General features: G+C 37.8%; 1 protein-coding gene across 1 annotated transcript; it reads right to left on the bottom strand.

Annotated features, from left to right (window-relative positions):
- Positions 1–19,866: 19,866 nt before the first annotated feature.
- Positions 19,867–24,372, bottom strand: LOC136208848 (ATP synthase subunit gamma, mitochondrial). Its single transcript, XM_066000102.1, has 9 exons — positions 24,168–24,372; positions 23,142–23,185; positions 22,866–23,018; positions 21,882–21,995; positions 21,669–21,796; positions 21,230–21,352; positions 21,017–21,136; positions 20,533–20,654; positions 19,867–20,237 (listed from the first exon to the last, which is right to left on the bottom strand). Exons 1-9 carry the CDS (start codon positions 24,263–24,265, stop codon positions 20,168–20,170), a joined length of 972 nt encoding a protein of 323 aa, XP_065856174.1. The 5' UTR covers positions 24,266–24,372; the 3' UTR covers positions 19,867–20,167.
- Positions 24,373–25,003: the final 631 nt, after the last annotated feature.

Below are 25,003 nucleotides of genomic sequence, written 5' to 3'. Positions count from 1 at the left end.
TTAAAGAAGCAATCACACACTATGCAATAAGATACAGTTACATCACACGTTTAAAACATGTGATAGAAATGACAGTAAATTCATTTGTGTTGCATAATTATTAACGTGTGACATGGATGCCTTATTTTGTGTCTTTTGTAAGCGACGTAAATAAGGCTTTTCTATTAGTGATTAAATACTTAACAAATAATGTGTTAGTATGTAATGTCAACATTTTCTTAATGATTTACAGCTTGATTGCATGAAATAAGTATAAAAAACTAAGAAATGGTAGATCTAAGATTTAGACATAATGATTGAACTTTAACACACAATAATAAAGGCACAAGCTTAAGCACAACTCAAATAGGAAGTTTAAGTATATATTCTTTATTTTTACCTTAAGAAAGTTATTAAACACATAAGGTTAAGGTCTCTTCCACATTGAATCACTATAGAAAAGTCTCATTGCACTAAAGATGCTAAGAAAACACTTACAACAAAGTTGACACAGATTGAAATCGGATTAGAAAGTTTTGATCTTAAACTTATAAAGAAGTTCTTATCAAGCCTAGCTTGAAGGAGCGAATCCCCAATAAAATAGTAACCCAAGCTTCAATAGAGGCTATTTTTTATCTATTTCATACAAAGTTATCTTTCAATACAAAAGATGAGGTTTATATACCTCTCCTAACTCAATAACAAAAGATATAAATATCCAACTAGGGTTACAACTCAAAAGACAAGTAATAGGGGTAAATAAAGGATAAGTGACATTTAGGTTATTAATCCTAAATGGCAAGATAGTAAATACATGAGTGGCAAAATAGTAAAATTAGAAAAAAAGGATAGCAAACTGATTCATTGTCTCAAAATTTGGATTACAGGAAATCATCCCCACACGCCGAATAAGATAGCCCACACGGCGTGTGAGTCACTCCACATGCAGAGTGGGAATGTCACACGGCGTGTGGCTGGCACTCTGTTTATTGACGTGTGAAGTTTGTCCTCCCTCCATTTTAGTAGCTACCTCACACATCGTGTGGGTTGGCTGACACGCTGTGTGAGGGATTTTCCCCCCTTTATTCCCTTTCGTTCCAACTTCAGGTCTTGTGTCGAAGATGTCCACATCATTCTATACTAATTAATACGGATCGAAATCAGACTAGAAGGTTTTGATCTTAAATCTACAAAGAAGTTCTTCTCAAGTCTGGCTTGAAGGAGTGAATCCCCAATATAATAGTAACCCAAGCTCCAATGGAGGATATTTTTTTATCTATTTCATAAAAAGTTGTCTTTCAATGCAAAAGATGAGGTTTATATACCTCTCCTAACTTAATAACATCTCTAATGATGTTTTCCTGTCAAATAAATTATCGATAATCACATTGCACTTCACTCCTCGCACAAGACAATGGGTGCAAAAGAGTTGGTGCCTTTGATCCTCTTTAATTATATTGGAGACCAATAATCTCCTCACCACAGGAATAGCACGATCATCTTCATAACCCCCATCATCCCCATCTTTAATAAGCTTACAAAACACATCATCCTCTTCTTCATAATCCTTCTCATATCTCTCAACCACATTAGCACTTCGTCTTTTGGGGCATTCATTAGATCAGTGACCCGACTCATTGATCAAAACACTTGAATGGAGTCGGTTTATCATACGGGTTGTTTCCCCTGGGAGGTGGTGCCTCCCTATAGGGTCTTACATCCCACTAGGTGCCTTACCCACAGTAGGAGCTTTGGTTCCACTACTGATAGCCACACTCTTCCCCTTATCAACTCCATTGGAAGCTTCTCTTCCACCATATGCACCATCAATACCGGGTCTTCTAGAGCCATCATGTGCCTTCACACTTAGTTGAGATCCGGGCTACAAAGCAAGATTTCGAGCGTCTTACACCCAGATTACCATTTGAGTTCTAATTCTATCTTGGATGTTGCATCTATGCCCCTCAAGATACATTGAAGTCTTTTGGCTTTCAGTTTCTGATAAATTAGCCCTTGCCGAAAGTCTCAAGAACTCTGAAGTATACTCATGCATGTTCCTCGCACCTTGTGAACAATTCGAGTATGAACTATAGATGTATTGTTCGTAGTCAGGTGGCAAGAATCGTTCCCCCAATATAGACTTCATTTGTAACAAAAACCGTAGCGGTTCCCTTCCTTCTTTTCTTCTTTCTTCTTTTAAATGGTCCCACCAAATCGATGCACCACCTTTTAACCGATATGCCACTAACTGAACCTTCCTCTCATCCGATATTTCTGCATATTCAAAGAACCTCTCAACCTCCAATAACCAATCGTGAAACTCCTCAATATCAAGCTCACCCTCAAAGGAAGGCAAGTCAATCTTCAATTTAAATGCATCATCTCTATCATAATTACCCCCATATCCGCCTCTAGCATTCACATTCTCCATATACAGGCTTCCCTAACATAATTCATATGCCCATGGCCAACCATACCAACATCATCATTAGTACCCATATTTCTAGCAATTTTATTAGACTTAAAAATCATCAAAAGCATCCCCATCACTATCACTATTTGCATTATGAATAATAATGGGATTATACGTCTTACCTCATGAACCCGATGGTCCATTTGTTGTTGAACAAGATTTCGCCTATGTGGTGAGGATTGAGGTGGTGATGGTTGCCGTTGGGTTTGAGGCCTAATAACCTCATCTTGCCTCCGTTGAGGACCTCCGGTGGGTGGTAGATGGATTTTTCTTATCTCAAGCTTGAGCTTTTCAAGAGAGGTAGCAAACTCTCTCATACTTGCATTATGCCTTTCATTTTGTTCCATGAGAGCTTCTCTAAATCCCTTCATATAAGCTTCCATGTCTTCAAATCTCTTGTCATTGGAATGCATTGCTTCATGTGGTGGATGAGGTTAAACCATTAAGAAGAAGTCTCCTGACAGAAAATGACTTGACTCTGATACCACCTAATACGGATCGAAATCAAACTAGAAGGTTAACCAATAAAGAATTTCTTCTTAAGCCTAGTTTGAAGGAATTATCCCAATGGAATAGTAACCCAAGCTCCAATGGAGGCTAAAATTGATTGATTTCATAAAAGTTATCTTTCAATACAAATGAGGAGGTTTATATACTTCTTCTAATTCAAGAACAAAAGACCTAGATATCCAACTAAGGTTACAACTCAAAAGACAAGTAATATGGGTAAATGGGGAAAATAAAGGATAAGTGGCATTTAGGTTATTATCCCTAAATGGAAAGATAGTAAATACATGAGTGAAAAAACAGTAAAATCGGGAAAATGACAGCAAAAACGGACAGCTTGTCTCAAAGTTCGGATTGCAGAAAATTAGCCCAACACGTCGAGTGAGTGAGCTCATCCATCATGTGAGTCACTCCACATGTCGAGTGGGAATGTCATATGGCGTGTGGCTAGCATTCTGCCCTTCGACGTGTGAATTTTGTTCTCCACTCTAGCAGCAACCCCACTCTGTAAGTGGATTGGCTCACACACCGAATGAGGGTTTTTCACCCTTTTGATCCCTTTTTGCTCCAACTCCGGATCTCGTATTGAAGCTGTCCGCATCACTTGATGGAAAAGTAAATTAGTTGTAACTACCTCCAACACTATTCTCCACTAACTAATTACTAACCCTACAAATTAGTTTATAGTTAGGAGTTAGTTAAGTTAGAGCAGATTTAGCAACTAACCAACTAACTTGGCACTTATTTCTCACTCAACTTCCAAAAGCCCATTTCTTTTTCTATACTAATCAATTGGGGGGACACGAGTACCTTGTGAAAAATCATGTATGTTCGATGCCCCAAAAGGTCGTTTGATGCAACGTACGTATTGCTAAAAAAATAACAAAGAGAAAACTTTGCACATATTTCTCACTCAACTTCCAAAGCCCATTGCTTCTTCTACACCGATCCATTGGGTGCCCACGAGTACTTCCCGAATTCCTTTGGACATCTAGTTTCTGAAACATTCGGCCTTGCAAAAAATTTGTGTTCGTTTGAAGCGATGTAGGTATTGTTGAAAATATAAAAAAAAACAGTAAAGAGAACTTCCCTTTCTTTTTCTTATTTTATCATAACCTTTCTCTTATTTCATAATTCATATTCATTTATATTTTACAAAGCATATAATAGAAATTACAATATGCTTTTGAATTAAATTTTATTTCATGGACTAACAACTTCAAACAACAAATAATATACAAGGTGTTTATTTTAACTTTTCGAAGCAGTTTCTAACAGTTTTAATCCGAACAGTTAAAAGTATAATGTTGGGTTCGGTTTGCAGGACTAAATTTGCTACGTGTTTTGGATCAAACAACAGCGGTTCACAAAAAAAAAACAATTCCAACTTCAAGTTTTTCACAAAAAGTTTTTTATTTATTTAGCTTTTGACAAGATTACCCGAAGTTTTCTTCCTTAATTTATTAGTTTCGTGGTTTCTCAAAAAAAAATGGTTCTAGAATATAATCGACTTCCACTTTCACAATTTACTCTGATATACTCAAATATCTCCACTTTTAGGATCTGTTTGGTTTAGCTGTTAGCTAATAGCTATTGTTGTTAGTTGTTTGCGGTTTCAGTAGGTTGTTTGCCGTTGTTGTTTGTTATTAGCTGTTTAATTATTAGTATTTGATAAAATTATATTAATCGGTTGCTGCTGGTATTTAAAATGTCTAATATGAACATATTTTAAATTAATCAACAAATAAATTATAAAATGAAAAGTATATTACACGAAATAATAAAAATAAAAAAATAAAAAATTTATTGAACGCAACAAACTCTTGTTCTTTCCATAATTATGTTATAGAAATAGAAATAATGTTAAAGAGAAACATATTTTATGGAAATTATAAGGATAATTTTGTCAATAATAAATAACTACAAACATGTGTTTATGAAAAGCTTCAAAAAGTGTTTATCGTGAAAAGCTCAAAAAAGAGTTTATCGTGAAAAGCTCCAGAACGCTGCAGTTTCCAATGAAAATGTTAAACGCTGCAGATATATAAACCTAACCAAACGCTATATTTCATGCAGTTTGGAGTGAAACGCTAAATGCTTCCGTCAGGGCCGGTCCTAACATTTTATGGGCTCCAGACGAAATTAAAGATAATAGGCCCTTAAATTGTATTTAAAAGTCAAAAACAGAAATTTAGGCTCATTTTAGACCTAAAATATTATATTATTTGGTCAACTTTTAGATCTGAATGAGTATTATAGCTACATTTATAACAAAAACATAGTATATATTCAATAAAATTAAAAAATTTAAACCCCTTTTAGCCTTGGGTCTGGGCGGCCGCACCCCCGACCTATGTCCAGGGCCCGCCTGGCTCCCGCAAAAAGCTGAAACAAACACCCTCTTATATAGGTTTCAGAATATCCTCAACTTCTTGAGGATGAAACAATTGGACTAGTTTATGTGATCTCCAATTTTCTCCTTCTATTAAGATTGTTTGCTGAAACTGTTATGTAATAAAATAAAAGCTCCCTAATACTATGCTGAGTATTTATATTTGTTACGCAAAGACTTTCTGCAGATTCATATAAATAATAAAAATAATTTTGAAGGGGAACCTCATTATTGTACATAAGTATAAAATTCATAGAATGAATTATTTTTATTTCAATGCAACATAATTTTTAGTTATAAAAGCAACTCATAAGATGGGTCAAATTTTAAAATGTAATTAAAGATATGTATATTTTTCACTACGAAGTACAATATTATTCTTAACGTATAAAACCGTTCAATGTTAACCTTAACATTACATAAATAGAGAAATTTAAGACCCAACTAAGACCGCAACAAACAAAAAGCAAAAAGCGTCTTATCATTAGTTGGAATCTCACGAATTTACATATTAGATCAATTGTTCTCGATAACCGTAAAACTAAACTAAGTGTACCTTTAAGTCGCGTAGAATGGAATCGGCTTCATGTTGTTGAATAAAATCAACCTTAAAAATACCCAATTGAACAACAACGGTGAAACCATTATCTTTACAATGTTCAAGTAATTGGGAAGCAGCTTGTTCAATCTTTGGCTTCATGAAATCAAGCAAAGAAGATTCAAGATTGAAGGTATTAAGCAAGTCTTGTAAACAAGAATCAAGCCATAATGAATTTGAAAATTGGGCAATTGGTATTTTGATGATGAAACGTTGTAGTGGACTCACTATATCTTCAAGCACAATATTACTAACTCCTTCCTTTCTTGGGATTGTTAGTTGATATCTATGTAGAATGTGAAATTCAACATCACATGTTGGGTTTGCATTGTTTTCCCTTGGTTTTATGGACTTCTTTATGCCCAAAATGTACCTCAATTTACTTGTCATGACTCGGGATAAGGAGGCTGAAGCACACACTGGTCGCTGGAAAACGCAAAAAAGTTTTATGAAAATTATGAAGGGGGTTTAACTTTTTTTTTATGTAAAAACACTCAGCAATATCAATTTAGCACCATAAATTACGATGAGCATCCCCTTTTATAGTGAATCCGATGAGCATCCCTTTTTACAGTGAATCCTGAATCCATCAGTGGTCTAATTTTATAAAGTGGGGAATTAAGTTAAGAGGGGGAGAGTAGAATTCTATATCTAAAAGGACTCTATCGAATTGAGGAAACAAAGGGGTTTGTTAGAAATATAAATTCTATGTAGGAAGGAGTCTTGGAGATAATCCTAACTAATTAATCAACCAATTGGAGCTATTCAAAAGGAAATTAACAAGGATTATTGTTATTTTGTAATCCTCTATATATATTCCTATTATAAAATAACAAGAATTCGAATAGGATGATATTCCTATTTTTAGATTCAATAGGAATCTACAATTCTAATTATTGATGGAATCGAATTCATATTGAGAAACCCAAATTAAATGATAATAGTTTCAATTCAATCCTAATTCTAATTGGGGTCAATTAGTTAAACTCTTAACTGATAATTGTTATTATTAGCACTTAACAATTTGTTATTAAATGATTAGTTACTGGTGTTTAGTAAAATTATGATTAGTTGTTATTGTTACTATGTAAAAAGGACTAATAGAAATATATTTTAAATCACGGTCTAAATTTGCTACTGTTGTTTGTAAGCAAGCGTAGATTTTCCTTTAAAGTAGAAAATTATACAATTTTACTCTTTACGTTTCAAAGCGAGATCAATTTTACCTCTACCTAACAAAAAATTTGAACATAATGATTTGACTGTTATTTGATTTCTACATTGGACCTTACAAACAAGTTGTCAATAATTGAAGAAGTTTCATGACTTTTGACTGGTTATCTAAAATTGTATTAGAGCATGTCCTGGCGCTCCGAGTATTTCCCATCTCTTTTTTTTTTTTTTTGCAGATGACATTTTTTTTCTTCAGTAAGTCTAAAGCAGAGAGTAGGAAGGTAAAAGATATTCTCAAAGTTTATGAAATCATGTCAAGGCAGATAGTCAATTTTTTGAAATCATGAGTATTCTTTAGTTCAAATGTTAATGAGGAAGATCGTAATACTACCAATATTGTCATAGATGTTTACTCTTCTTTCGACACGGGTAGATATCTGGGACTTCCATCTTTGATTGGTAGGTCTAAAAAGGATATTTTTTGTTTCTTAAAGATGTGACTTCTTAAACATTTCAATAGTTGTACCTTTCAGTTTCTATTTGATGTGGGGAAGGAAGTGTTACTGAAGTCATTAGCACAGGCTCTCCCCACTTTCTGCATGAGTAATTTTCTGCTTTCAAAATTAATATGTGATGAACTGCATAAAATGATGAATTCTTTCTGATGGGTACAAAGAAAAATGGAGCTCGGCGAATTCACTGGTGTAGCTGGATAAGTTGAGTATGCATAAAGATCATGGTGGGTTGGGTTTTTGAAATTTGCAGAACTTTAATATGGCACTACTGGAAAAACAAGCTTGGAAACTTATTGATACTCCTAATATGTTAGTTAGTAGATTGTTCAAAGCTAAATAATATGATCACGAGTATTTTCTTTCCTCTAAATTGGCAATAGCCCCAGTTTTGTTTGGAGGAGCGTAGGAAGTTCGATTGAAGTTATCCAAAAGGGTATTCAGTGGAGGATTGGGATAGAAGATTCGGTTTCAATATGGCATGATCTGTGGTTAATAAATAATTAAAGTTGCCACATCACCTCTGTTTGCACTAATGAAAACAAAGACCTGGTGGTTTTTTTATCTTTTTATACCATGAACTTACATTTGGAATCGGAGAAGGTTGGTTGAATGGTTCTCACCTCAGGCAGTCGACATTATTTCTAACATGGTTGGTGTTTGCGGCAGCTAGAGATGATAAGCTCATTTGGAATTTTTCCAGAGATGGTTTGTACTCGTCTATGGTTATCGTTTGCTTGAAGATACATGCATGGGAACTTGACAAGTGTGAACTGGAGTCATTTATGGAGCCTTCATATTCTGGGTAAAATCAAATTGTGTATGTGGAAATTATGTGCTAAACTATTTCCTCTTAGACCAAAACTGATACAATGGCAGGTTATTATTTCAAGTAATTGCTTATTATTGTCATCGGACATTAAACATGGTTTGGTATTTATTCCCGAGGTGTGATTATGCCAATGCGTGTTGGGAAGTGGCTCTGGGAGCAACGTACTGCCAAGTTGTGGACGGGTAAGTGTCGATCAACCATTGCTGTTATTACAAGTGCATGTCATTTTCTGTCAAAATAGGAAGAGGCACGAAAGGAATGGTTGGTTGAGTTCAGGAGGTTTGGTGTGAATTGGGACAAACGGTGGTGCATTGGCAGAAGCCAGCTGCTGGTTATGTTAAGTGTAACGTTGATGGGGTAGTGTTTCAATCAGAGAATAGTTTTGGTGTGGGAGCAGTTCTTCGGGGTTGTACAAGTAATTTAATTGCATGTTGAAGTTCTTTTGCAGCAGGTAGTATTCAAGTTTCGCTAGCTGAGGTGTTGGCTCTCTGTGACGTGATACCTTGAGTAATTCCACTCCACTTTCATAATTTTTAGTTTGAAATGGGAACCAAATGGGTGGTGGATCACATTTCAATAAAGATACATGATATTACTGAGTTCGGGGTCATTATAAAAGAAATTCAAAATTTGTTACTTATTCACTTAGATTGTTCTGTGGCTTTTGTCCCTGGATCATGGTACGGTGTGGCTCATTCAATGACTCGTCATTCCCGTTCCAATGCTAAATTTTTTAGTGATGTTGTTGCTCCAGTTATTTAGATGATTTTTTTTTTGAAAAAAATGCTTGTAATTTCGTTAGATAAAAAATGAAGAAGTACAACAAGCAAAATGTAAGGAATAAAACCTCACATGATTACAGACTAAAGCAAATACAACATCCACAAAGGGATGAAAATGACTACAAAGAGCAAAAAGAATCCATAAAAGGCACAAAAAACAGTTATTTAGATGATACTCTTTGTATTGACAATGTTTTCATTTCTTAATAATAGTCGGTTTTTTCTCAAAAAAAAATAATATATTTTTATTTATAGTTGTGTTAGTAACAAATAAATATTTTAGACATAATTGATGTTTTGAAAGTCCGATGGATAAATAAATAACTAGTCAAATAATAGCGAGCCATTCTATTGAAATTTTACGTTATGTATGAGTAAAATTGATCTTGTTTGGATACGTCAGGGATAAAATTATATCATTTTCTACATTAAGGTAAATCTGCACTTCTCCAAAAATGATAGGCGCAAATTTGGACCTTATCCTCAAATAAATTATAGAAATGTAATATAGAAATTAAGGGATCGGGTATAAAAAAATCCCCAACATTGTTACCCCTAACGTCCAAAATATTGCAATTTTACCCTGAACGTTTGCATGTTAGGTTAATTTTACCTTTAATGTTTGAAAGTTGGACGTGTTCTTAGTCATTATTTACAAAGCACTCTATGTAATCACGAATCTCGATATCTCTACTCCACTTGTGTAATGTTATCACTAATCGACAACAACTCCAAGGCATGTCTTCACACGTGAAAAAAAAAGTTCAAAAACATTATCTCGTGTTTTGCACTAGATCAAAGATATGTGTATAAATTGTTGAAAAATTTGACTATATAAAACATTTTATATATTAATACTTTAATCATTTTGAGGCTATTTATCATCATTTTGAGGCTTCAATATACAAAGAATACAATGGTATTTTGAATAATGTTAATACGTAAACATATTCTATGAGAGCTTTCCAACGATATATTATACGCTCAAAATGGGCAAGTGATAAATGAGAAATTAAAGCTCAAAGTAGACTACTTGAAATGGCATTTTAAGTGAATAAAATGATTTCACCTTCCCACATCCCTCGTATGAAAAGGAGGAAGCTTTTCTCTAGTTTATTAATAAGAGCCCTTTACATGCTTTTAGAAATTAACTAGATGAAAGGCTCTCTCACGCGTAGGGGTGTAAATACTTGACCACCGGGTTGGAGACGCATCTGCACGATGTGGATGATGGGAATGTCACTCCGAAATGGGGGCCCTTGGGTCGGACCCCCATTTACTTCGACCCGCTATATTTTTTCTCTTAAAATCGACACATAGTTCTTTTGAATTCAAAATGTTTGTAACGTTCATTTGTTATGAAATTTAAAACATAGAAACGTTATAGTTGTTACAATTTGAATTGAGTGGTTACAATTTGATTTCTCAAACATTTTCCAACAACCTCTATATGAATAAGATGTACCTGTTTGTCCCAAATATGGAGATAATTGCAAAGTCTCAAATATCCTTCAAAGCAGTCAGTGTTATTGTGCTTGTGCTTCTTTAATTTTTGCCTCCGATGATAATTTCGCACTCGGTTAGAGCTCGCAGACAGATCCTGTTGTATCTTGGAAGACGGTTACCAATTGCGGTGCAATCTGTTTTAAAGAAACTGGTTATTCAGGCCTCAGATTCAACCTTTCTGTTCCATTTTCCGATTTGGTAAAAGTTTTTATTTCACTTAATTTTTTATCAGCTTCATGTAATTTCAGTTTATTTCACTTGAATTTTAGTCAGTTTCATTTATATAAATATATATATTGTAATCATATTTATATAACAATATTAACATATCTTTATTTATATCTTTCGGACTAATCCTTTTCTACATAAATGAGATGTTTTTAGCTTTTTCCACGTGTACATGTGTCTTGATCTGTTGTTGTTGTTATGTGATAATATAATGCATATATGGAGCTTGAATTGATACACATTTACTGTTGTGGACCTTTCAAACAACAATTTATAATAGGTGATAGATATATTTTGTGTATTGTAGATGATTACTCCAAGTTGTTTTGGATTATACTGTTTAAACACAAGGATAATGTGTTTTAGTTAACAGAGAACTTCATTGATATGGTTAAAACATAGTTCGATGTTGTAATTTAGAAGATCAAATCTGGTAATGGAAGTTATAGGAAAAAGCACATGAAATGTTTTGCAGAAGTATTGGAATTAACCATTAGAAATCTTGTGTCTACACCCCTCAATCGAATGCAGCCTTTGTGACTGACACGGACGGCAAGGTTCGGTTTTTCTTGCAATTTTTTGGCAAGATAAGGTAGGTAAAGGATCTGAAAAATTCATTGCTTACTCGTGAATTATCGAAGTTGGTCGATGTGCCTCGGGAGCACAGCCGACGTGTGAAGATGGCCATCGGAGGGTATCTCAACGAGGCGATCACATCATATGGGGTTGTATGTGTCTTGATTCCTAACTTGTATTTTTTGTGTTTTGCTTTTCTTTTGTAATGTGTCTTTGATGCTCGTTTGTCTTGTTTGCAGGGTTTGATTGGTTTTAGCCAAGCTTACTCCATGTACCAGCAGTAGGAGAAAGAAATGGAAGAGCTGAAGGAGCGTTTGCTGACGTTGCAACAGAAATTGCTAAACTCAAGGAAGAATTAAAGGGTAACGATGAACTGGAGGAGGCTTTTCGGAAATCCGAGGCTTCATTGCGGGCGCAGTTGAAAGATCAGATCGCCCACATAAATAAGCTCAAGAGTGATGCTCGTGCTACGCGGAAGGAGTTGTACCTTCGATATGGCACTATCAAATTCTATCTGCTCTGGGTGCGACATATGAAGGAAGAGAGGCAGCACGAGGTGAAGCAGTTGAACGAACTCGCCCTCCACAAAATGAAGATTATGAAGGAGGAGCGGGAGAGGATGAGCTGTGAACTAGAACAGTCGAAAAGAGAATGCAGACTTAAAAGCATATGCGGCTGCCCGGGAGCAAAGATTACTAAAGTTGGACCGTGCATTAGTGTCAGAGGCTACATATGCCGCTGGGTACGCTATTCTGAAAGATGTCATTTTTTCCTCAGACGTGTACAATGCCGAAGCGCATAAGAAGGCTATAGCATTTGTAAAGACTTTGTGATGATAGTATTAGTACTTGTTATGTCAAAAGTAGCGTCCGATGACTTGACACTAGCGTTGTTTCTTATGTGATTGTACATTTGGTCTGACTTTTGTCAGGCGTATCTTATCTTTGAATCTGACCATATCTTTTCCTTGGTTTCTTTCTTTGTGATGATGCTTCCTCTGTGGGTTTTTGCACTTGCTTTTATTTCGTTTTTGCTATAAAAGGCCAAAATGTCTGGCTACTGCCTTGTCGGTCACTTGGCATTTTTTGTTTTAGTTGTAAGACATCTTTAAGAGATATAATTAAGTCATCCAAAGTGCTTAAGGTGCAATAGGAGATATCGGGTATATCGCACTTATACGTGTATCGGATACCAAATTCTCTTGAAAAGGACAATGTGAAAGACAATAGTTAAAGCTCCACCAACTGGTTTCGTCATCTGGATGGTCATCGAGATCAGGTTTCTAGGAAGATTTTGTCTCTTCAAGCTGCTAGCTCGGGAAGTGATTCTTACGAGGTTGTGACGAGTGCATAGTCGTTGATCGAGAAGGACTCCAGATCATCCAACTCGTTTCCTTTTGGACATTGTGAGTTGGGATCGAGGCCTGTTAGGGTGCTGCAACCTCATCCTTCTTGGCTGAAGAGATTGTTGCGTTATGAGGAGATGTGTGTTGGTCGTTTGCCACTGACTATTAGCCAGCAATGTCGTGATCGCCATGCCTCGCCCAATCGCCCGGATGGCCCTTTATACGTGGATCCGCAGAGACCTTGAAGTGTAGTATTTATGGAGTTCTATCAACGAGGCTCTTTGGATGTATTTCGATGGATTCTAGTCATGAAGTTACGGATAAAGGGAAAGCATGTACGTATTATAGGCAGAATGGTCACAACACTGGTGAGTGTCGTGACTGAAGGGACGCACCAACTTTTGATTGATGATGGAGTGATCCTTGAATCCTGATGTTGCGTAGTTATGAGGGTTTTGAGGCATCTCGCTTTCCTTTTGGTGTTATGATCAGGCTGGGGCGTGTCATATTTTGTGTGGGGAAACGTCCTTTGGTAGTCTGTGCTTGTTTGCTTGTCGGTGTACGACCGGTGTGCAAATAACATAGGATTTGTTATTTTTAACAATGTAAGAATGTTGTTTTATCAATATGTCATCAATTTGTTAATTATATGAGATTGTTGTTTTAGTGATATGGCTTTGCTTTCTTTAATAGTACGTGATTGCCTTTTTTAACAATATGAGATTGCCGCCTTTTTTAACAATATGAGATTGTTGCCTTTTTTAACAATATACGATTGTTGTTTATAACAATATGAGATTGTTGCTTATTTAACAATATGCGATTGTTGCTTCTTTTGTACCATAAGGAAATTTCGCAAGATATTATTGATAATCTTTTCGGTGTTTGTACATTCCAAGAGTTGTATAAAGTTTCGCCCGATAGATGAGCCAATTGGTAAGCTCCATTGTGGAGGTCTGTGATGACATGGTAAGGGCCTTCCTAGTTTTGATCGAGTTTTCCCTTAGGCAAAGGTGATTGCAATGCAGCGTCCTTAAAGACCAGGTCGCCGACGGAGAAACTGCTCGCGGACAGAGCCGTTTGTTGTGATATTGAGCTACAGCTTGCTTGTGGGTAGTGATAGTGAGAAGAGCATTGAGACGATCTTCCTCCAACCTATCCTTTGCGTCCGCTAGCACTTCTTTGTTAAAGAGTTCCTCGAAGTTGAGTATTCTTGGGGATTGGAGTATTACCTCTATAGGTGCCATTGCTTCTACTCCGTACGTTAGGAAGAATGGGGTCTTCCCAGTGGCCATGTGAGGAGTTGTTATATAAGACCAGAGAACAGTCGACAAGTGGTTCGGCCAAGAATCGTGCTTTGATACCTCATAGGAGCCTCCAGTCGGTGACTTTTGTAAGCCCGTTGCTCTGGGGATGTGCAACTGAAGTGAAGTGGTGTCGTATTCCCCATTGAAAGCATAAATCTTGGAATGGGGCACAGTTAAACTGTATTCCGTTGTCCATGATGAAGGAATGAGGTATCCCAGAGCGATCTAGAATTTTTTTCGAACGAAGGAGATAATATTGTTTATCGTAATTTCGACGATGGCTTCTGCCTCAGCCCATGTTGATGGCCACCACAATGAAACGTTTCTGCCCTAATGCCAAAGGGAATGGTCCCAGAATGTCAATCCCCCATACTGTGAATAGCCATGGGGTTATTATGCCCTTAAATGGTGCTGCTGGCAGGTGGTATGTGAGAGAGCATCTGACATGCTTGATAGCTTCACACGATTTTGTTTGTGTCGGCGTCCACGGAATGCCACAAAAGACCTTATAGGCGTTCTTTTCTGGCAATGGAACGCACTCCTTGATGTGACCCACAGACACCTTGGTGGATTTCTTTGAGACAATGATCGTCCTCCTCTTTCGAGATGCACTTAAGCCATGGTAGGGTGGCGGCCTTGCGTTATAAGACACCATTGCATAGGACGTACCTCCATGAGCGTCGTACGATGAGAATTTCTTCGCTCTTGTCTTCTAGTAGCGAACCGTTTTCGAGGAAGTTGATGATGGGTCTGTGGCAACCACTGAGAGCGGCGTCCGCATTGTCGATCTGAAAGATGGTTCTGCCAAGGGTTGCTGATGTAGGGAAATCTCGACGAGTATGTCAGGGTTACTAGAGTGCTCTCTTGCTGCTAGTGCCACAAAAGAATCAACCTCCTCGTTTTCTTCTCTAAGAATCAGGATGATGTCGAATTTGACCCATTTCTCAATTGGGGAACATATGAGGTCTTTTGCTTTAGAGAGGTATTGCATCATTACTGCGTGTTTGGCCTTGTACGGGCCATTTATATGACACACTACCAGTTTGGAGCCGTAGTAAATAGTTAGTTGCCCACTAACGATGAGTTTGATGATTCTTAATGCTACAAGGACTGCCTGGTATTTGGCCTGGTTGTTTGTTGTTGGCAAAGCCAAATGTATTGCGTAGCTAAAGCGGAAGCCTTCATATCCGCGAATGACAATATCGACATCAACCCTTCTTGGTCCGCTTGAGCCATCGACGTTCATGCTCCATTCGTCCTGAGGGAGGGTGTTGTTGTTTGATATGGGCTCCCATCTGGTTCGCCCGTGAATTCAGAGACAAAGTCTATCAGTGCTTGAGCTTGATCATTGTACAAGCCTCGAAGCGTATGTCGAACTGGGACAGGCGGATGGACCAGTCAATTATTCTTCCGAGCACCTCAGGCTTCTGTACCGTTTTTTGAGGGGGGTAATTGGTCTTGACGACTATGGTATATGCTTGAAAATAGGGTCCTAATCGCTCTGTTACATGAGAGATGGCGAATAACACTTTTTCAACGTTAGAGTGTCGCAGTTCCACCCCCTTGAGTACGTGGCTGAGAAAATAAATGGGGAATACCTCATTGCCTTTAGCCTGGACTAGTACTATTGCGACTGCCTCTTCAGCCACGATAAAGTAGATGTGGAGATCTTCGATTGGAGTTGGTGCGGCTAGTATTAGTGGTGAGGAGAACTTTGATCGCGTCGAAGGCTTTCTAGCATTGGGTGTTCAGGAAAGGGTCCTCTTTCTTGAGGATTTGGTAGAAGGGTGGGCATCATTGTGTTGAGCAAGGTATGAATGTTCCTAGCGCGATAAGTCGTTCATTGAGCCTCTAAACCTCTTGTAGCGTTGTGGGGGCGGTCATTGCCAAGATGCCAGCTACTTTTTCAGGGTTAGGCTTAATCCCTTGTTCGGAAATCACGTAGCTTAGGAATTTGCTAGAGCGAATGCCAAAGAAACACTTCTCAGGGTCGATCTTGCGGTTGTATTGATGGAAAATCATGAATACGTCTGCGAGATCACGTGGGTGGTCTGCTTCTTTGGTGCTAAGGACAATAATGTCGTTGATGTAAACCTATACAGTGTCGCCTATGAGGTTAGCGAACATTTTATCGATCAGTCGTTGATATGTGGTTCTTGAGTTTTCAGTCTGAATGGCATTACATTGTAACAATAAGTGCCTTCATGAGTGACGAAAGAAGTTTTCTCGGCGTCGGCAGGGTCCATCGAGATTTGTTAGAAACTAGTAATAGCGTCAAATTGAGACAAGATTTTACAACTAGCTATTTGGTCAAGTAGTTGATCGATATTAGTCAAAGGAAAACAATCCTTAAGGCAAGCTCTATTGACATCAGTTAAGTCTGCACACATACGATGATTTATGTTGCTCTTCTTTACAGTTCTACATTAGAGAGTCAATCGGGATAATGTACCTCCCTAATAAAATTAACATAAAGGAGCTTGCTAATCTCTGCCTTGATTGACAATTGCTTGTCCTTGGCGTGTAGTCTCTTCTGTTTGATTATCGTGTGGGTGGGATCGATGTCTAGCCTGTGTGTGGCATGCTCTAGGAAGACTCGTGTGATGTCTGTCGTGCTCAAGGTGAAGATCTATGCGTTGACGTTGAGCACCATTTTGAATGGAGGCTTCTAGCTCAACCGGGAGCTGCGTGCCAATCTTTAGCGCGCACTCCGTGACGAAATAGTCAAGTATTGGCTCGATGGGACGTTGGTTGTATCCTCGCATGTCCATTAGGTCTCCATCGACATGCACCGTAGTCCGAGGGTGCATGGCTTGCTAGTGAATTATTTTTGCCAGTTGCCTGTCACCGATAATAGTGATGACGCCTCTTACACTGGGCAAGGTCAAGCTTAGGGCCGAGATGTTGATTAAGGTCACTGCTGCTCAGAGAACTGGGCTGCCGAGAATGGCATTGTAGGCCAAGAGGATGTCTACTACCACCCATTCTCCTTCGAGCTCCACCTTGTTTGCTCCTCCAGATAAGACAATGGGTAGGGAGATCATTCCTCAGACAGCCACCTCTATATCGAACAGGTCGACCAGTAGGAGAGTTCCTTCGCAGAGCATAGTTGTATAGCCCTTCATGGCTTTCAAAGCCTTCAGAGTTAGCAGATTGACAGAGCTTCCGATGTCCACCAAGATCTTGTAGATGTTGAAATTTCTAATTGCTACAGTGGCTACTAAAGCCTTCGAGTGTTGTGTGCGTAAAGGGGGTTGTACTGTCAATATGCTTCAACGAAAGCCTTTCTTTTTCCGGTGGACGTAAAGGCTCCACCATGGGCTGGGGGGCCCTCTCTAATCACCTGGATCTCGCCCTAGTATTTGGATCTTTTGTTGTCCTCGCGCCTAAGTACTAGATCAAGTGGCCTGTGAGTCAGATCTGCATGTCGGGCCGCTCTGGGCGAGGCTCCATATTCCAGTAGTTTATCAATTTCCTTTGCAACTGGTTGCAGTTCTTTGTTAGATGTCCAGAGGACTTGTGGTATTTACAATATTGCTCTTTATCTCTCGCCCTAGTATTTGGATTTTTTGTTGTCCTCGGGCCTAAGTACTAAATCACGTGGCCTGTGAGTCAGATCTGCATGTCGAGCCGCTCTGGGCGAGGCTCCATATTCCAGTAGTTTATCAATTTCCTTTGCAGCTGGTTGCAGTTCTTTGTTACATGTCCAGAGGACTTGTGGTATTTACAACATTGCTCTTTATCTGTCCGATGCTTTGATTCCCTTTCCAGTGGGGACTGCCCTTGTCCATCCTTGCGTGGTGGTTGAGGAGTGTTGCGCTCTGCATAGTGCACCTCCTTGCCTAAGGATCTGTCTGGTTTGACTGCTGATCTGTTGTTTGCATGCTCCAGCTCCCTCCAAGGTTGATAAGACATTGGTCTTTCGTCCCTCTTGCTTCTCCATCCTCACTAGATTTCGCGGGCTGCTTCCCCTTCTCTTCACGCTTGGAATCGCCTTTGGCTTTATCTTTTTCAAACTCTTCATACATGGCTATCAGCTCCTCGAAAGACCTGGACATCTTTCGAAAACATTTTTGCTTGGGGGCCTCATAGGAGGCCCTTTGCCAGTGCATTATGCGCAACCTCAAAGTTGAGGCCTTTGACCTAAGAGGCCAGATGGTGGAATCTTGAGAGGAAGTTTCTAAATGGTTACGTGGGCCTTTGCCGAGTCTATTGAGGTCCCAGCTAATTTTTCTGACATTTGATGTCGTCATCGTGAACCTTGATAGGAAAAGATCCTTCAAGAGATGGAAGGAGTTAAGGGCGATGGCACGGTACCATTCCTGAGCGCTGCATGAGAGGGTTGCGGGGAAAACCATGCACATGATGTTCGTCTTTTGAATAGAGATTGATGGTCCTCATAAAGGAGGCTATCTGATCATTGAGGTCTTCGGTTCCGAAGTAAAAGAGATTGATGGTGCTCATAAAGGAGGCTATCTGATCATTGAGGTCTTCGGTTCCGGAGTATAAAGCTAGTCGGGGAGCTTTCCAGTCTCTCGAAAAACGGGTGTCAATGATTCGATTAATTAGGGTTGTTTTGCTGGAGGTGATGTTACCTCATTACTCCATATAATGCCTACTTATCGAGGAACCACTAGATTTTGGATTCGAGTAATTCTTCGACCTTTTGGGGTGCCATGGTCAAAGTCATTGGTCTGCTTATGGTGGTCATCTAAGAGGTAGGTGGATTGGCGATGGCATGGCTTAGGACCAACGGTTGTACTGAGGCGAGCTCTGCTCTGCTCATATAGTTTACGAAGTGAAGTCGTTCCTCTTGCAAGTTCCGCTGCTGCTCGATTATTTTCATCTGTGTCACGATTTGCACCACCTAGGTTATTTGGAAACTGTGGTCACATTGACCAGTTGAGCGGTGGTGGTGGCTTCCTCCTCTTCCAGCTCTACCTCCACGAGTAGAGGGATCAGGTTTAGCGACGCCACCCCAGGGCTCAGAGGGGGTTCCTCCTGCCTAAGGTTGGAGATCCCGACAAAGAGTGAACATCTCCTTTACAAGGGTTGTGCCTACGGGTCGCTCATTTTTTACGGATCTTTGGGATGGGGTAAGGATCACTAGTTCTCCACACTCACCCTACCAAATAATGGAGATGTGAAAAATTAGGGTGATCCTCGAAATCCGACCTGCACCTATACCGGGAACAGTCCTTAAAAACACTCTGACACTCAAGTTAGTAAATCAAACAAGAGAGAGTATTCAAGTAGAAAGAGAATTCATCAGACCTGCCTATTGGCATTGGTGGTACCTTTTACAACGTAATTGTGAGATAATGGACTACTAGACCGTGGCTTATGGTTCCCTATAGCCATATTCAATGGGCTTGGGAGCATGTATAATGGGCTTGGCTCATGTCCCTCAGTGACTTAGAAATTGATAGGAAGGTAGGGCAATGCAGCCGTTATAGTCCTCTTCAGTTTTTCAGAACCAGCACTTAAGCCTGCCTCATATTAATACAGATGCATCATTTTCAATTTACTGGTCAAATGGTTGTTCCATTTGAGCTATTCCTTCACTATTGTCATTAAACTTCAATGTACAATAGATAAAGTCACGCCAACAAAAATATTTTATGGCAGTCTACAAACAAATTAAGATTTGAGACCATTTTGCTGCTAATGTGTCAATGTGATATAAGTTGAAGCTAACATGGTAATACAATTTACAAAGAATTCTTTACTTTCAGAAAATGGCCTTTCAGCTTCTTTTTCAAGGCACGAGTACAAATAAAACAAAAGCGACCACCACAAAAATGCATTTTCAATTCCCAGAAAACCAAGTACAATGCTGGGGAGGATTATTGGAGTAGCTCAAAAGAGAAACATCCATCAAAAGATTTTACGAGAGAAAACTTAAATAAGACCTTATTTCGTCACCATCAAGTACATTAGCTGCAAGATTTCTTCAATTAACCCTCCAATGCTGACGCTCCAGATATAATTTCAATCAACTCGGTAGTAATAGATGCTTGACGAGTTCTGTAAGAAAATCATTCACATAAATTTCGAAACAAGTCATAAGAATATAAAAACCAAAGTAATTGCCCATCAATTAGCTCCAACAGGTGTGGCATGCCAAACAAAACAAAATTAAGTCGCTTGACACCCGCCTATTACACTAAATTAACTTCCATTCAGACCAGTAAGAACAACCAAGTTGGTTGGGCAACATCAATGGAGAAAATTCACCCTTTTACCAGCAAAGGTTAAATTTCCAGTTTGCATATATTGTTTATCTGAGGGGGAAGAGAGAGAGAGAGAGAGAGAGAGAGACCTGTTGTATGTAAGTGTCAAGCGATCAAGCATATCACCAGCATTTCTACTTGAGCTGTCCATGGCAGACATCCTTGCTCCCATTTCACTGCATGCATTCTCCAATACAGCGTTGAACATGACCTGGAAAGTTTAAAATTCCAAATAAACCCAAGAAACCAACTTAAATCACAATAAAACGTATCATACTTACATAAAAAGCTGTTATGCATCAAATATCTCGTATCCCTCATTCAGCCATCAAATTATTAACAGGATCAAGTGAGATAGCAAAGCCTCTTTACAGATTACCAACAAGTTATGTAATGAATGAACTAAGGACCTTAAAAACAATCATTTCCTTATCTCGCAACAAACTTGAAACAAGAGGTAGAAGTTATAGTACATCAAATTTTCAGAATTACAGGTTAAGTGCGTATATGTTTCCAGATTAATGCAGACGATTCCAAACACTGCAGAAAGAGTAAAATTTTATTAACACTTACACAAGAAAACTGGAACTCGGCAAGATTCTGAAGTATTTCACCCTTTGTTTCACCACCTTCGATCTCATAAGAGTCTAGATCTCCAATCTTTCCACCAGATTCAGCTTCTCTCTCCAGAACCTATATCAACATATTTTCAATATAACATCCACATTCAGAAAACACATCAAAGCATAAAAATCACCAAATCATTAGGTCCACATTCTAATTCACCTCAGGAGACAAAACAGTTGCAACTGTTGGCAGAAATGCGACAACGGAATGGAACTTGTTGAAGACAACCCTCAAAGCATCAAATTCCACATTCTTTAATATGTCATCTGCCAGAACAGAGACCTGAAAGGCCAAATTTGGATATTTCAGTTGAATCAAGTCACAGTAAAAGATCTACAGAGCGTTCTAACATGGAACAGTTTGTCCCACTACTGAATCCAACCAGATAGAAAATTGGCATGCTTTCACAAAATATACACAAACCCATCTATGGGGAGAATAAATATTATAAAAATCAATGGAACAAATCATTCATCCTGGTCCATATAATATCACAACCCAATAGTACACTTATTAAATCCGTCAGCAGTAAGACAAAACAAAGCACATAGACAAAAAGAAAATAATTTATTTGATAAAGAAATAGATAACAACTGACCTGGGTATAACTCAATGGATTCTTCTGCACCTCACTGATGGACAGTGCAATGTCTTTCTTTGAATCACGCACTAACTGAGCTTTTGCCTTCTCTCCTATGATAACATATTTTGCTTCTTTCTCAGGACCTGTGGGAATCGGAAAAACATATTTAAGTTTGCCAAGACATTTAGAGCTTTCCACTAACAATCTGAAAGAGAAAATAAAATCTACCAGAAGTCATTCTGTAGATAGCCTTGCTAATCTTGACTGAAGTGGAATTAATTCCTCCACAGAGACCTTTGTCTGAGGAAACAGTAATTATAACATTCTTCTTCACATCAACACCTGGCAAGCACAACAACAATGCATGTGTAAAGGGAGAATGGAACAGAAAATATTTGAAGAGAAAGAATAGCTAGTAGCATAGGAATTTATAAAATCACCAAGCAAAGACAGTTTTGAAACATGAGTTTCCACTTAGAATCAGCATATAACATTAAGTATTTGCAGGATAAAAAACCAAACAGATTCCCAAAGTTTGTAATAAAACAGCAATTGCGTATGAATACAGCAAAATTCTTTCTGCACTTCAATAAACAGCCTACGAAATTTAAAATGAAAAATCAATATTGAATTTCTTTGAGGCTTAAATTTCCCAAAGTTTGGGAGATTCTTTCTCCACAATTCCACATGCTCTCATCTGTTTTCACCATGAATTTTATATAAGCTTCAAATAGATTAGAGGAAGGGAAAAAGACATAAGCATTTCAAGATTAAATACAAAGAAGCTACAAAACCTTGCCTGATAAAATTTTTGAAACACCATAACCTATTGACATGCACATAATCTCAGTTTCTTGGGGAAATACATCAACTTTCGATTACAAAAATACACGTCCGACGGTGATAAAGAGACCAAATGAATATCATTGCAAAATCCAAAACAATAATTTGGCTTAATATATAACATAGTATATAAATGTCAAACACCACCAAACCATTGTAATTTTTAAATAAGACATAAATAAGTACAGCAGAATAAGAGAAAAAAGGTAAAATCCAGCTGCTAAGTCAGATATGGACATTAACAACGCAGCCACAGATAAAACCATTTCAAGTCCACGTTAAAATTATACTGAAAATCTCATCCTTAAGTTATATAAACTGGATATACTATATAAGGCAAGTAACTCAATTTCCTTTTAACGAACATACTAGGAAAATCGCCAAGAAGTGCAGTAAATGGCTGCCATAGGCCACGAGAATTTTCTGTTCTGGATTGAACTCCCCTTAGCTTTGAGGCTGCAACCATTTTCATAGCCTTTGTGATTTTCTGAATATTTTTTACACTCTTCATACGGTTTCGGACTGCACAAGAAACACCAATTATCCACATTTTTAGGAACTTTAAAAAAAAAAAAAAAAAAAAAAAAAAGCTGCAAGTCAAAAATCAATGGAGAAAGTATCAGTCACTGAGGAAATAGCTCTCACCAATTTGAGTTGAAATGGAACGTACACCCACAGGGACCTGCTCCCTGTGCACCAAGCAAACTTATTTAGGTTCAGTGTTAAAATTCAATCTTCTAAGCCAACTGGAATCAGGAATAGTAACTATCTATGAACAAAATATTTGCAAATGAGCAGGTAGATATAAAAATTCAGATTCTCTCCATATATTAGGAGATTTAACAGCCTTCGAAGAGAACAATGTGCCTCAACATGTGTTTTCATTTTGCATTCTATTATAATGGAACCTTTCGCGTGGATCATCCCGGTTATTGACTCGAGAGAGTTTGAGTTAGATATGTACAACACTGAACTCAGACAATGCAGAAGCTAAATTTATAAAGGAAAGAATTTTTGAACCATTCACTAGAATTTGCATATTTTAAGTATGCTATATCATTGCTACAATGAACCCACATTCAGTTCTAAGAAAATTCACTATTTATAATCTCTTACATCATCGAACATTTCATATATGAAATTGGAAGGTCTTGCATAGAAGATACAGTTCAGCACCAAAACTAGTGAATGGTTTAGTTATCACTAAGCATCTATTTTATCTATAAGGAAAGACCTCTCCCCTCCACACCTACAAGGCCTCCTTTCTGTAGCTCAAAGGGGCTCATATTAGACGAGTTAAATTTCCATCAAAAACTAAACAAACAACCCTCTGACTGGAAACATCAAAGTTTCAAAAAAATTATCTAAAGTTCCAAAAAATTTATCATTCTTTATCTAAAAATCAACTGCCCAAACCTTTAAAACGCACTTCACCTTACCATAAGAATAAATTCTTTCAAAAATATAAATATAAAAAATCTCTCCATCAAAATAGAAGCAAATCAAATCCACCATAATTTCCCAATCGACTTGGTTGATGCAAAATAATCACATATTTCAAAAATTATAACCAATTAAATTTTTCCCAGCTTATCATCATCCAATCGAAGAGTCGAACCGAGAGAAAGGGCGAACAAACAAAAAAAAGGGAAAGAGAGGAAGGGATCGTACTCAGCAATAAGAGATGATCGGATAGCGGTGATGGGTTGAGGGGAGATCAGAGGAGCTGCGAATCGCCTCCCTTCGCGTCTCAAAGCAGCCATAGCCATCGTTGGAGTATTCTGTCAGCGAAACCCTAAAGAGCTTTAGATCCGAGTTTTAGATATGGTAGCGAGCTCAGGTGAGAGTGTTTTCTTTTGAGACTATTTTTCCGTTAATAAAATGGAACAAGGGAACTAAATTTACTAGTTCCACCCAGGCACATCTCAAACGTCGTCGTTTGCCTTCCAATCAGCGACTTCGTTAGATCTTGAGCTTTTTTACAAACAAACAAACAAAAAAAAAAAACCATCATATGATTTTTTCTGGTTTTTTACAATTTTAAATTTAAAATAAATAAAAACATAATTTCATTTCCTTTTAAACTAATTTTTTTTTTTATCTTTGACATTAATCTTGAAGTCTTGTAGATTAAAAAAGTTATTAATATTTTCATAAGAATTTATTTACGGAGTGTTTGGTTCAAACTTTAAAATCAGAATTAGATATCGAAATTGGAATATTATAAAATCAGAATAGTTATTTATTTCTTTTGTTTGAAGATTGGAATCAAATCACTTTTAAAGTATTTGGTTCAAATGTCGAAGCTCAAATCGAAATCAAAATGTGGAAAAAGTCAAATTTTATTTATTTATTTAAACTAATAAAAACTTTATTACATAATTGATGACAAGCGGAGAAATTCTGATCAACTTCCGTTCCTGTGGGAGCGTCGTTGGATTCGACGGGGGGAAGCTCCGATGCCAAAGTCAGTAAGGAAGAACAAGAGAGCAAAATGAATTGACAAA

Source organism: Euphorbia lathyris, chromosome 10, assembly GCF_963576675.1.
Source record: "Euphorbia lathyris chromosome 10, ddEupLath1.1, whole genome shotgun sequence".
In the NCBI taxonomy this organism is placed as follows: Eukaryota; Viridiplantae; Streptophyta; class Magnoliopsida; order Malpighiales; family Euphorbiaceae; genus Euphorbia; species Euphorbia lathyris.
Note: the sequence above shows the minus strand (reverse complement) of the source record. Positions and strands in the feature narration are given on the sequence as shown.